The 13526-nt window shown below is 41.0% G+C and overlaps 1 protein-coding gene across 1 annotated transcript in view; it reads right to left on the bottom strand.

The window, feature by feature from the left end:
- Window positions 1-4716: 4716 nt before the first annotated feature.
- The window catches only part of cpvl (carboxypeptidase, vitellogenic-like), a 74257-nt gene continuing 65447 nt past the window's right edge, over window positions 4717-13526 (bottom strand). Inside the window, exon 13 of the mRNA NM_001016807.2 lies at window positions 4717-4840. Coding sequence (NP_001016807.1) covers window positions 4733-4840 — 108 coding nt within the window. The 3' untranslated portion in view covers window positions 4717-4732. The remainder of the gene's footprint in view (window positions 4841-13526) is intronic.

A 13526-nucleotide genomic window follows, 5' to 3' on the forward strand; every position in this document is an offset into this window, starting at 1 on the left:
AACTTTTCAGGCTCTCCAGTGCCCCCAGCAGCATTGAAATGCAAAAAAATCCTACAATGAGAATCCCAGCTGATCTGTGCCTGTGATATCAGTCACTTAGACCGATTCGGCAGCTAATCGCCCGTGTATGGGCACTACCGACAGGCCTGCCTGACCGATATCTGGCCTAAAATCGGGCAGATCTCAATTGGACAGATTAAAAAAACTAATCGGATCGGGGACCTCATCGGCTCGTTGATAAGGTCCCCGGACCAACTTTTCCTATACCCGTCGTTATAATTCGATCGTTTGGCCCCAGAGCCAAATGATCGAATTAGTTTGGATTCTCCCGATATCGCCCACCCGTAGGTGGGGATATCGGGAGAAGATCCGCTCGCTTGGCGACATCGCCAAGCAAGTGTATCGGCCCGTGTATGGGGACCTTAAATCTGGCTCCATGTTCTTTGTTCCTGCAATTGAAGTTGGGAGCATTAAGCGCAGTTTCTTAGGAAAAAATGCCATAATTATCTCTATATGTAAGATGACAGCAAAATGCCTGACAGTGCTGGGAATCAGCATTCTCATTGGTAAATTCTCTTGCATCTTTTATTAAGTTTTCAGTCAGTAGAATTCTTATTGGTGAATTGGTTTCCATGTGTAATTATGTTTTTCTATAGAGAACTAGCGGGAACAGTGGGACAGCTATACGGTTGGGTTTAGTGTCCCTTTAAGCACCTCAGGACCTAACCTATAACTGACAGTTCTTAAAGGGATACTGTCATGATTTTTATATATAAATACTTTTTATTTCTAAATTACACGGTTTACAAATAACTCACTCAACCATTTAAAGTTTTATTTTTGAACCAACAAATGTATTTTTTTAATTTGTAATAAAGAACCAGCGCTACACATTAGAACTGCTTTCAGGTAACACTAAGCTAAGTTACGCTCGCTTGGTGAGGTCACCAAGCGAGTGGGTCTTCTTCCAATATCCCCATCTATAGGTTGGTGATTTTGGACTAACTTGGTCGTTTGAGCCAAATGATCGAATTAGAATGACAGGTATAGGTGCCATTGGTTCGAGGACTGCATCAACGAGCCGATGTGGTCCCCGGAAAAATCAAACCTGCCCGATTGAGATCTGGCTGCCTTGGTTGGGAATTAAGGTGGCCATACACGTTAAGATCTGCTCGCTTGGCAGGGTCACCAACGGGTGGGCGATATCGGGCAAGTTCAGGCTAAATCGGTCGTTTGGCCCTGGGGCCAAACAATAGAAATAGAATGACGGTAATAGGCACAGTCGGTTCGGGGACCACATCAACGAGCCAATGTGGTCCCCGATCCGACTAAATTTTTTAACCTGCCCGATCAATATCTGGCAGATTCCAAGCCAGATGTTGGTGGGACAGGCCCGTCATTCGTACCCACACACAGGCAGATAAGCTGCCAAATCTCTTGCATCTTTAATTATGCTTTCAGTCAGTAGAATTCTTATTGGTGAATTGGTTTCTATGTATAATTATGTTTTTCATCAACTTCTAAAAAGAACCAAAGGGTGCAGTGGGACTGCTTTACAGTTGGGTTTAGTGTTCCTTTAAGGGCTGCCCCTGAATAATACTTTGTACAGCAGAACACAGAAGAGACACTATAGGCATACGAGGGTACACTGAAAAGGAGCAATTAAGGCATCTATCATTGATGCTAACTAGGCAAAGATGTGCAAACTAAGGTTCTGTATAATCTATAATACCAGGGTGCCTCAGTAATAGAGAAAGATCTGTGCGTATGATTGCAAAATGTCTTAGAGCAACAGTTCTGCTGCCGGCTTGTGTGTGCCCTGACAATAAGGAAATCATTATATATTATAAGTCGAAGTAATTGCAATTACTGCCCACATGCCTTGAGGAAGAGCCCGGCCGGGCTCGAAACGTCGCATTTTGTGTACAGTATGAATTTGATCTTTTAATATACCTTTTGCACTTTAAAGTGTGTGCTGTCCATTCTTGAACTTATTGTATATGCAAGGATATCGGAACCTGTTGGGGACGTGCACCACGTTTTGTTCTATTGCAGGGTGCTGTACTATTGCATAAAACAAGAGTTTATTATATATATATATATATATATATATATATATATATATACAGTGGTGTGAAAAACTATTTGCCCCCTTCCTGATTTCTTATTCTTTTGCATGTTTGTCACACAAAATGTTTCTGATCATCAAACACATTTAACTATTAGTCAAAGATAACACAAGTAAACACAAAATGCAGTTTTTAAATGAGGGTTTTTATTATTTAGGGAGAAAAAAAATCCAAACCTACATGGCCCTGTGTGAAAAAGTAATTGCCCCCTGAACCTAATAACTGGTTGGGCCACCCTTAGCAGCAATAACTGCAATCAAGCGTTTGCAATAACTTGCAACGAGTCTTTTACAGCGCTCTGGAGGAATTTTGGCCCACTCATCTTTGCAGAATTGTTGTAATTCAGCTTTATTTGAGGGTTTTCTAGCATGAACCGCCTTTTTAAGGTCATGCCACAACATCTCAATAGGATTCAGGTCAGGACTTTGACTAGGCCACTCCAAAGTCTTCATTTTGTTTTTCTTCAGCCATTCAGAGGTGGATTTGCTGGTGTGTTTTGGGTCATTGTCCTGCTGCAGCACCCAAGATCGCTTCAGCTTGAGTTGACGAACAGATGGCCGGACATTCTCCTTCAGAATTTTTTGGTAGACAGTAGAATTCATGGTTCCATCTATCACAGCAAGCCTTCCAGGTCCTGAAGCAGCAAAACAACCCCAGACCATCACACTACCACCACCATATTTTACTGTTGGTATGATGTTCTTTTTCTGAAATGCTGTGTTACTTTTACGCCAGATGTAACGGGACACGGACCTTCCAAAAAGTTCAACTTTTGTCTCGTCGGTCCACAAGGTATTTTCCCAAAAGTCTTGGCAATCATTGAGATGTTTTTTAGCAAAATTGAGACGAGCCATAATGTTCTTTTTGCTTAAAAGTGGTTTGCGCCTTGGAAATCTGCCATGCAGGCCGTTTTTGCCCAGTCTCTTTCTTATGGTGGAGTCGTGAACACTGACCTTAATTGAGGCAAGTGAGGCCTGCAGTTCTTTAGATGTTGTCCTGGGGTCTTTTGTGGCCTCTTGGATGAGTTGTCTCTGCGCTCTTGGGGTAATTTTGGTCGGCCGGCCACTCCTGGGAAGGTTCACCACTGTTCCATGTTTTTGCCATTTGTGGATAAAGGCTCTCACTGTGGTTCGCTGGAGTCCCAAAGCTTTAGAAATGGCTTTATAACCTTTACCAGACTGATAGATCTCAATTACTTTTGTTCTCATTTGTTCCTCAATTTCTTTGGATCTTGGCATGATCTCTAGCTTTTGAGGTGCTTTTGGTCTACTTCTCTGTGTAAGGTAGCTCCTATTTAAGTGATTTCTTGATTGAAACAGGTGTGGCAGTAATCAGGCCTGGGGGTGACTACAGAAATTGATATTGAAATTGAAAATTGAAATTGATAAACCACAGTTAAGTTATTTTTTAACAAGGGGGGCAATCACTTTTTCACACAGGGCCATGTAGATTTGGAGTTTTTTTTCTCCCTTAATAACGTGAACCTTCATTTAAAAACTGCATTTTGTGTTCAATTATGTTATCTTTGACTAATAGTTAACGGTATTTGATGAGCAGAAACATTTAAGTGTGACAAACATGCAAAAGAATAAGAAATCAGGAAGGGGGCAAATAGTTTTTCACACCACTGTATATATATATATATATATATATATATATATATATATATATATATATATACACACACACACACACACACACAGTATATGTAGCAGATAATGTGTGTTTGTATAGCACACATGCAGCTGCAGAGGCTGGCTTGTACAGTTGGCTGCACTTTGCATGTTCAGTTATAGATAAGGCAATTAGAATACAGTTGCCATTCTAGGATTTGCATAAAGTTAATTCACAGATATTTTCACACCCATAAGATGAAATGCTTAGCAAAAAACAGGATGTACGGGGTAGAAATAGTGCACTTAGGGGCCACATATAAGCCAATTCTATCATACATACAGTTTACCAGGACACAAGACAGACATCAGCCTTAAGGTGGCCATACAGATCACTTGAAAATTCAGGGACACCTCTAAAACAAATCCAGCTATCGGGCTGAACTATTTGCAGTTTATTTTAAATGCAATCAGTGCTGTCCTGCAACATTAGCCGTGTCCCTAAATTTTCAACCTACCGTATACGGGCTGATAAAAACTGCAGAAGGACGAGTCGGCAGCTTAATGGCCGGTGCATGGCACCTTCGGATAGGCCCATCCAACCTATATCTGTCTAAAAACCAGCCAGATGTTAAGCAGGTTTGATTTTTTTCTGTCAGATCATGTGTTGGAGTTAATGCAGTCCTCAGTCTTACAGGCTACATAGGATCCAAACAATCAGATCCATCCCTTTCTCACCTACATCAAAGTGGGTATATTGGGGAAAAATCCACTTGTGTGGCACCCTTGCCAAACAAGTGGAAATGCTTGCACAATTGTCTGAAATCACTAGATTTGATTGTCGGCATTATGTTCCCATTTTCTGAACTCATAAAAAACTTGGGTGTTAGAGTGCCTGAAAGTCCCATGTGTTACAGTAATCTTAATGTACGAATTGTCAAATTTAACTGTAGCACATCCAGAGCTTTGTCTGGTAGCAAACATTTTAATTCAATAACAGTCGAAGGCTTTACACTTCCTTATAAATCTGTCAATCATTGCATAGGACCTTTCAGGCTGGTCATAGGGCAGGATATGGCCTCCACCTCTCACGATTACCTGAAACAAAAAAAAACAGATTGTACAGAATTATCCAAAATACTTCCACTTTATTATTTGGTGTGTTTACTATTAAATGAAATACTTGACAGCATCAGCAAACTGCTAAAAACTGTGCAAAAACAGCCTGTATATTTATCACTATAGTGTTTGCTAAGGCTGCACAGGCCGTCCTGTGACTTCACACTCGGCATTTGAATTGCTTCTACTTGTACTTGTTCCACTGTTACCACTGTTAGGCACCCAGCACCCACAATTATCACCTGTAAAATACTCACTAATATGCTTTCAGCAATATTCTCAGACTGCAGGGCTACTAGTAGCACCTCCTACTAATATTTCTATTAGTTTTAACTTTCAATATGTTTATTATTTAACATATGTTGCTTTCTGTGTAGAGTTTTCTACTTATTTATTTGGAAAATTACATAATAGGGAATAGTGACTAAATGCTCACAGATATGTCACACACGCCATTTCAAACCACAGTATGTTAATTGATCAGTCCCTGTGTGAGGTTTTTGTCAAATGGTTTGAATAACTGCACCAGATCAGCAATAATGGCACAGCAGGCCACTCAAACACCAATTCAGCACAACTTTCCAGGAATCCACCTTGCACTGTGGACACAGGATGGTTTTTGACCATAAAATGCCAAACCTTTGGAAAGGTAACGTATATATCTACAAAGACATAACTCACACAATTGCACATACTATACTATCCTTTAAATAAAATAGTTTATAAAAAAAAAAAAGTTTGTCTATGCTCTCTCACTGATGAACCTATTATTTCCAATTGGCCCGGAGCTTTAGCTACTTGCCACTTGCCCACCTACTGTCCCATTATTAACCCTGCAGCTGGCAATGCTTCCTAGTCTGAGGCTCCCATTTAAGGTGTGAAAAACTGCATAAATCAGATCTGGCCTGCTGACCTCCCAGATTTTTAACTGCAACTCCCACATGCAGATAGCATATCTAGGATAAAAATCCTTGTATTTACTGAAAATTTCCAACATTTTGGCACATCATACACTTCATTTATACTCCCCACACCTGCGTGATGCTGAGGATAAGGGCAAATAACTTCTCTGCCCAACCCAAAAACCAACCATTCCCCAAGTAATACTACTCCACAAGGTGGCAACTACACATCTATATTTCTACAATATAATGCATTACAAATAATGTAGGATTCTAGTTCGCATCTATTGTCTCCTTATTAAAGAAGACGCAGTAGAATACACATAGTGGAAAGCACAGTGCAATTAGCTTTATGGCCCCTGCTAACAGCACTGTGTGAAAAAAACTGTGCTTAAAAGAGTTCCTGCCTTTTAATGGGCAGTTAAACAAGAAATGATGGGACAGCACCCGCTGTGTGGCTACATACTTTGAAAAGGAGCACACTGGCAGTTCTAGGGCCTGTTTTTCTCTGGCTATACCAGTGTGCAGTCAGTTGGCAGTTGCCTTAACACATGCACACAGTATTACTCAGGTTTTTATGGATAAATATGATTTGCTAAGTAGTGCAGAAACTTGGCTGTACTTAATAGGATTCTAGCCTTCCACTTGGCAGATCTTGGCCAATTTATAATCAGTGGAACTGCTCCAAATGTTGCTACTGGACAACTACTGACCTGACCCCAATAGCAGAATAAAAACAAACAGAACAACACGCTTATATGGCCCTTTTAATGCAGTTTTCTTTGAGGCAGTGCCAGATTTCTTGCAGTTAGAACATGTACTGAGAACACTTCAGGTTTACTTGGTTACTTGCCTATCGGTAGTTTACATGCGAATCGCCAAGCTGTTGATACTGGCTTGGAGTCCAAAAAAGGGAGCCTGGGTGGGACTAATCACTGATAGGCTGTGCCTCGGTTTCTCTCCGCTTACATTTTAACCAACAAGCTCCAATCTGCTCCATTAAGGCATGGCATTGGCCTGATTTCAGTGACAAAACACAAAAGTATTTTTTGCACCAATATCAGCTTTGCGTGTCATATAAACAAAGGAAAGGTCTAATCACTGGGGGGTGCCAAAATGTTAGCAAAAAACTACACCAGCCCCGGATTACCTGCAAGCTATCCTCTTCCTTATTTTGCCTTTGTAAAGCTTACACATGCGCCGTAGAGTAAAAAAAATGAACCTAAACAAGAAAGTTTTCACTCTACTGCGCATGCGCTGGCCCACAAATCACATAGATATAATCCTTGGTTGCATGAACCCTGGGCCGGTGCAGTTTTCTGCAAATAGGAGCACCGGCCCAGGGTATCAGGTAATCGATTACAATCACTGGGGGTGCCTAACATTTGGCACCCTTCAGTGACTGACCTTTTCCTTCTCCTTTAATGTAGCCATACACAAGCCAATAAAAGCTGCTGACAGACCTGATCAGCAGCTTATTGGTCTGTGTATGGGTCCCTCAGATGGGCCTACAGAACCAATATCTGGCTGAAAATTGGCTAGATGTCTATTGGGCAGATTTAAAAATCCCTACACCCACCTATAGGTGGAAAGCTGTCGATATTGGTCACTTATACCGATTCGGCAGCTTATCAGCCCGTGTAGGTGCAGCAACGACGGGCCTGCCCGACCGACATCTGACCTGAAATCGGCCAGATATTGATCGGGCAGGTTCGGGGATCGGATCGGGAACCCAGGGATCGTTGATGCAGTCCCCAAAACGACTGCACCCATTACCGTCGTTCTAATTCGATTGTTTGGCCCCAGGGCCAAACGACCGGATTAGCCTAAATTTGCCTGATATCGCCCACCCATAGGTGGATGTCCACCATTAGAGGCAAACTGCCACTAAATAAAGAGATTTTGCTTTGTTTGTTAGCAGCTCTTTACAGAAACAGTTTTTACAGTTTATGCAAGTGTTATACCATCTATCCAGATGTTTTTATTTTCCTGTATTTGCTGGTTTTTGTTCCTTTAAGAATTCCAATTATGGTAGAAACATGAAGTTTCCACATTACCTTAGCATGTACCTGGTAAAGGAAATCCCTGAAATACAAAGCCAGCCAGCACTAAATGAATCAAATCTACCATAATGCATAATTAACCCAGAGCAGGCAGGTCAGGGGGGCAAAGACAATGAACAGAGGGATTAAGTCTGGTCCTTTGATCTATTATGTGTGAGTGTTAGGTGCAGCTAGTGAGGGCAGCTGTGATACAGATGTAGTACAATATAGCTATAATAATTACCCTATACAGCAACACAATAGCACTAGTTACATGGAAGGGAATCAATAACAGATAAAGCACATTCAATTTTATAAATACATCATATGGTAAACAGCTGTGTGGGGGGAAGGGATGGGTTTCATTGTCCAATACAATCTGGCACCAAAAAGGAGCTGTAGCCGTCCCATCCACATAATTCTAAAATCTCAATATTTATATGCCAATTATGTCATATCCTGACTATCTCTGTAAGGTGAGAGTGATAAACCCACAGGGGCAGATATACATGTTCTCACCTGAATGTCAATGCTCACACAAGCCAATTCTGGCCTGAAAGCTGGGAATGGACATGAAGAGACTGACTCACTTGGGGAGGTTACAATATGTTAGATTCAACCCCCCCCCCCCCCCCCCCCCCCGAAGAATATAATCACTAAGTTTTTTTCTCTTTGCCATGACATGACATAATCCTAATGAAAGAAAATGTAATTATAAACACTCCTGAAACAATGTAGCAGACAACAGACAGCATTCATATACCTGGAGGAGAACCGACTCCTGCTTCTTTGTTTGTTTTTACTGTGCTAACTTTCAAGATTCAAAACAGCAGTGAGTGCAAAGAATGAAGGGGATAAATAAATACTGCTTTTAATAGTAATTACATGTAATTTTAAATCAACTCATATTTATAGTCATTAATATATATTTGAGAGTTGTTTAGAAAAGCCTGATTCATATGAGGGTGATTGATTCTGTCTGTGGAAAAAACCATTGTGGGGCAATTGTGCATTCAGTTACATTCTAAACTGTGGAATTTGTAGAGCTGGGTTTTATTGTCTAGCAGGCAAATTAGAAAAACAACGGGAAGCAACCTTAAGGTTGCCAGATTACAGGTGGCAAAACACGGGTCGATTTCAGCTGCCGATATCAGTCCTATAGACCAATTCGACACCACCGCCGCTCCTCCCGACTGACATCTGGGCTGAAATTGGCCAGATCTCGATTTATGGGGTTTGTTGATTGTATATCATGCTGCCCAGAACATTCACAAGCTCTGCTTGCATTATTTACCCCTGTTGGTGTTCAAAATGTGGACAACAGGTTGTAAAAATATCCATGAAGAACAAGTGACTGACACGATTGTCATTAATTAAGAATACACCTAGTATAAAGTCTGCAGTTGCACATGACTTTAAAATAACACTAGATGCCATATTTATTAATATTGGAGATAAACATCACCGGTGCTGTGTCCATAGCAACCAATCAGATCTTGATCTTCTAACCTGTTGGTGACCTTTCAAATTTAATTGCTGATTGGTTGCCATGGGCAACAATACTGGCGATATTTGTTTCCAATGTTAATAAATACGTCCCAAAATGTATGGCTTCCTTAGGGCATGCGGGGTGTATGCTTGGCCTGTGGATAAACGCAAGCCAAGATTTTGCCCCATGCTTAAAAAAACCTTATTGATTGTTGTTGTGATGCCTTGTCCTATGATTATAAAGGCACTGACATTTTATCCCAGGTGCAGACACAAGGAGTGAATTTTGTTGTGAAACTGCTTACATACGCAGAACTGCACCAAAACACACTCTGTGTGCCTGCACCAGGGTCAAAATTCATCTCACGTGGCAGTGTCTTTATAAATTAATCACCGGACACGGCGTCACAACAATGACAAAGAAGCTCTCTTGACCAAAGATTATACAGTAAAATCATTAGAACCCTTACACGAAATACAATTCTTTTAGGTGCTCTTAATGGCACAATAGTAATGGTCCGACAACATACCCCTGACCTGAAAAATGACCCCAGTACCACTTACTTTGTAGACAGTATTTGGTTTTTACTGAGGGATAAATATGCATTAGGTGGTATGTCGAATTAATAGAAACTGAATGGATATTGCAGCATCATCCCCAGGATGCAATATCCAGGGGAATTGCAGAATTTTGACATTTAGAATAAAATTCAGTTACAATATTTGATGTATTTCATAAAAAGGAAATCCAAGACTGGCAAGGAAGCCCATTGAAATCCCTTAACGTGTAAATGTAAATAACCAATACTGATGGTAATCAGCTACTTGTATGACTGTAATTGGCTTTTATGTGCAGAGCCAACTCATAAAAGAGCACAACAAAGGTCAGCTAGGCTGTAAGCGAGCAGCTGTGTACCAAAGGGGAGGAAGCAGCCTTTACTGGCCTCACACTAACACCATGTCTTTAATAAACAACAAAGCTAAGGGGCAGCCCAAGGAGCCAGATTCTATTAACTGTGACCCATATTTCCTGCTTGACCTCCAAATGGCAAGGATCAGGGGGGCACACAAAGACACACCCTTGTTTCCTTACAGCCTTATTAGCTGCAAAATCCTATGTATTACATTGAAGGTTAGTAGGAATAATTTAATGCAACTATTTCCTCTGGATGTCAAGTGCTAATAAGCACATTCTCTTTTTCTGTTATTTAAGCCTAAATTTGCTTTGACCTTTCTGACAACTGAGCCTTTTGGGACTACACCTTGGAGTGCATGTGTTTCCCCTGCAGGAGAGAATTATATGGAGATGGCATGCAAAGCAAAATCTCTCTCCCATCCTTCCTTCCCAAACTGAAATGGCGTTCATCTGTTTCCTTTATGTGCTGCATTCAGGGGCAGATCACCTTCACAACACTTTTTTTTTCTTTTTTATTTGGTACACCAAAAATAAGAACTATTTTCCGTAGCTTTCTATTTTTTATTGTTTCAAAAATATTTACAATGTAAAGATTAGGTTAGCTTCCCCCCCGTGGTTTGCCAAGCAGTAGTGCCACTACTCGCATTCAACCCCTCCCGGGGGAGTGACGAGCAGGCGGCGGGGAGCAAGTGCCACAGATCTGGGAGTGGGGTGAGCAGGACTGGAGGGCCTGGACAAGGGGGTAGGCAGGAAAGAAGTATGTACCTAGTGCCACCCACTGTACTGCCCTTCCACTTACCCCTAGTTCAGCTTAGTAAAATTCTCAAGGTATCATTTTCTAACATAGGTGCTAAACTGCAGTAGTGCAGTTGCAAACACTGACCGATAAGTAAATAGCTTTCAATGGACTATAGGTTTGAGAATTTAAGCCAAGACTTGAATGGTTACGATGGGTAACTGCATGATTTTTAGAACCTTTTGTCTAAACTGCAATAATCTGATACATCAGTTGCTGCCAGTCCACCCAACTGTGGACCCCAAAATGGACAGTGTGTAGCCATAAGTGGGTGGGGATTTAAACAGGCTGGGTTGTGTCTGGGCATTGCAGAGACGTGTTTGATTTCAAGTGTTGTCGGGGGTTATGGATATGCTATTTGCATATATTGTGCTAAACCTGTTCGAACTTTACTATTTGGTGAAATTTCTTTGACCCACATTTCCAGGCTTTGTGTTTCAACACAGTCCAGCACAAAATAATTAAAGGGAGGAGTTGGCAAGCAGACATGTAAGGAAGTTCACTGGTTTTAGTGAAAAGAGCACAGAAAGTATGTGGCTTGGCCAAACATACATTATTCAAACACATGGTCGCAATATGGGACAGAGGTTGATTCTCTAAAAGGGACCCATCTATTACAGCAGGGGAGTCTTTCCTGGATCTGTTTTAGATATGACTGTCATTGATTCACTCCGAGAGCGACATGTGGCTTTGCATACCACTGCAAATGGGGAAAAAATGTATATTTTGCTTGTTTTTCTGCTCATTTGTTCAGGAGCAATGAAATTGGGGTGGCTATTTGGTTGCACTTATAAAAGGTTGGAGGGCAGGTCTAAGGCTAATGTCACGCTCTTTTCAGTCTCACTTGAATGTGAATTGGCCAGAAGGGCAGGTGTGCATACATTTCAGCCTAAAAATGCTCTGATTGTTTTTGGGGTGCAAGGCACCCAGACATGCACTTCGCAGCATTTCCTATTAGTAAACGGTAGCCATGGAAGGTGATCATGGGTGCTAAAACTGTTAGGTTGACCCCTTGAATTAGCCTAAGGCAGTGCTGTTAACTTATTGGGCTGACTATTGCTCATGCATAGCATAGTGTTCGAGGGCCAGATTATACTAAAATGACGTTATACAGTGAAGACTTTGCCGCCTTTAAGCAGATCAGTAGATTGTAAGCTCTTTTGGGCAGGGCCCTCTTCACCTCTTGTATCGGTTATTGATTGCTTTATATGTTACTCTGTATGTCCAATGTATGAAACCCACTTATTGTACAGCGCTGCGGAATATGTTGGCGCTTTATAAATAAATGTTAATAATAATAATAAATCAGGGACCATAAAAATCCACTAGAGGACCAAGTCCTGCCCATAAGCCTCCAGACAGCCCCGGCCTAAGAGATGTATCTACACTGCATTCTACACAAACCCACAGCTTTCCCCTTTAATTTCTCCAAAGTATCAAACATTCAACTCCCTTACCAATTAAAATGATTAAATAAGAACATTGTATCCTACAGGAAAAACTCACCAAAATACTTTAGGATAGGCAAGAGGGTAAATCTGGAACTGGCATTTACCAAATTAAAGATGGGTCCAAAATTATCTCAACCACACAAATTTCTCAGAATTACTCATCTAACAGAACTACCCAGGATAGCCAAGAGAGATGCACACACTTTTTTGTTGTGTACACCATTTTTTTGTTGTGTATTGTCTTGCAAATGACTCCAATTATCCCTTTTATCTACTTTTAAAATATCTGGGACTCCATTCACCATGGATTGGAAAAACCTAGAATGTGAGATGCGCTTGGGCACGCAGTCTCGTTGCCTTAGAAATGGTGAGAAATGTAGGTGCATCAACCCAGCTCTTCAGGTACTGGCACACGGGGAGATTTCTCACACACAGTAAATCTGCCCTACCAGAGGTGACAGATCTCCCGAACATTGCATTTACCTTCACTTACCTTCGTAATAGTGCAAGTAAAATACGTTACTCGCAGAGATTTAATCATGGGAAAATGCAAAAGAAGACGATCACTGCTAGTAATGTGTATTACTCCCAAATTTGGGAGATTAGTCGTCCACAGTGGTGCATTGTTTCAGCATTGTTGCAGGAAAAACACTTTTTTAAACTTTACCCTATACTTTTAGTATGTTATAGAATGGCTTTTCCTTACCAACTTTTCAAATGGCCTCCATTTTTAAAATTATTTGCATTCTCTTCTGCCTCTTTCCAGGTTCAAATGAGGGACACTGACCCCAGAAGTAATAAAAAAATTACTCTGTGAGGCTACAATTTTATAGTTACTTTTTATTATTATTCATATTCCTGTATCTCTTTAACACCATTAACTGGTGGCTAGGTTAAATTGGACCCTATCAACAAGATTAAAAAACAGAAATAGCAGATGACAACAGATCCACTTTCCTTCACCTGCATACAAAATGCAGACTGAGGAAAGCTGATGATCCACTCAGTGTGCCCCTGCCTGTAAAGCAGCAGTAACACCAACAAATGAAAGTTTTTTTTATGTAATTAAA

The sequence above is a fragment of the Xenopus tropicalis genome, chromosome 6 (genome assembly GCF_000004195.4).
Source record: "Xenopus tropicalis strain Nigerian chromosome 6, UCB_Xtro_10.0, whole genome shotgun sequence".
NCBI classification, from domain to species: Eukaryota; Metazoa; Chordata; class Amphibia; order Anura; family Pipidae; genus Xenopus; species Xenopus tropicalis.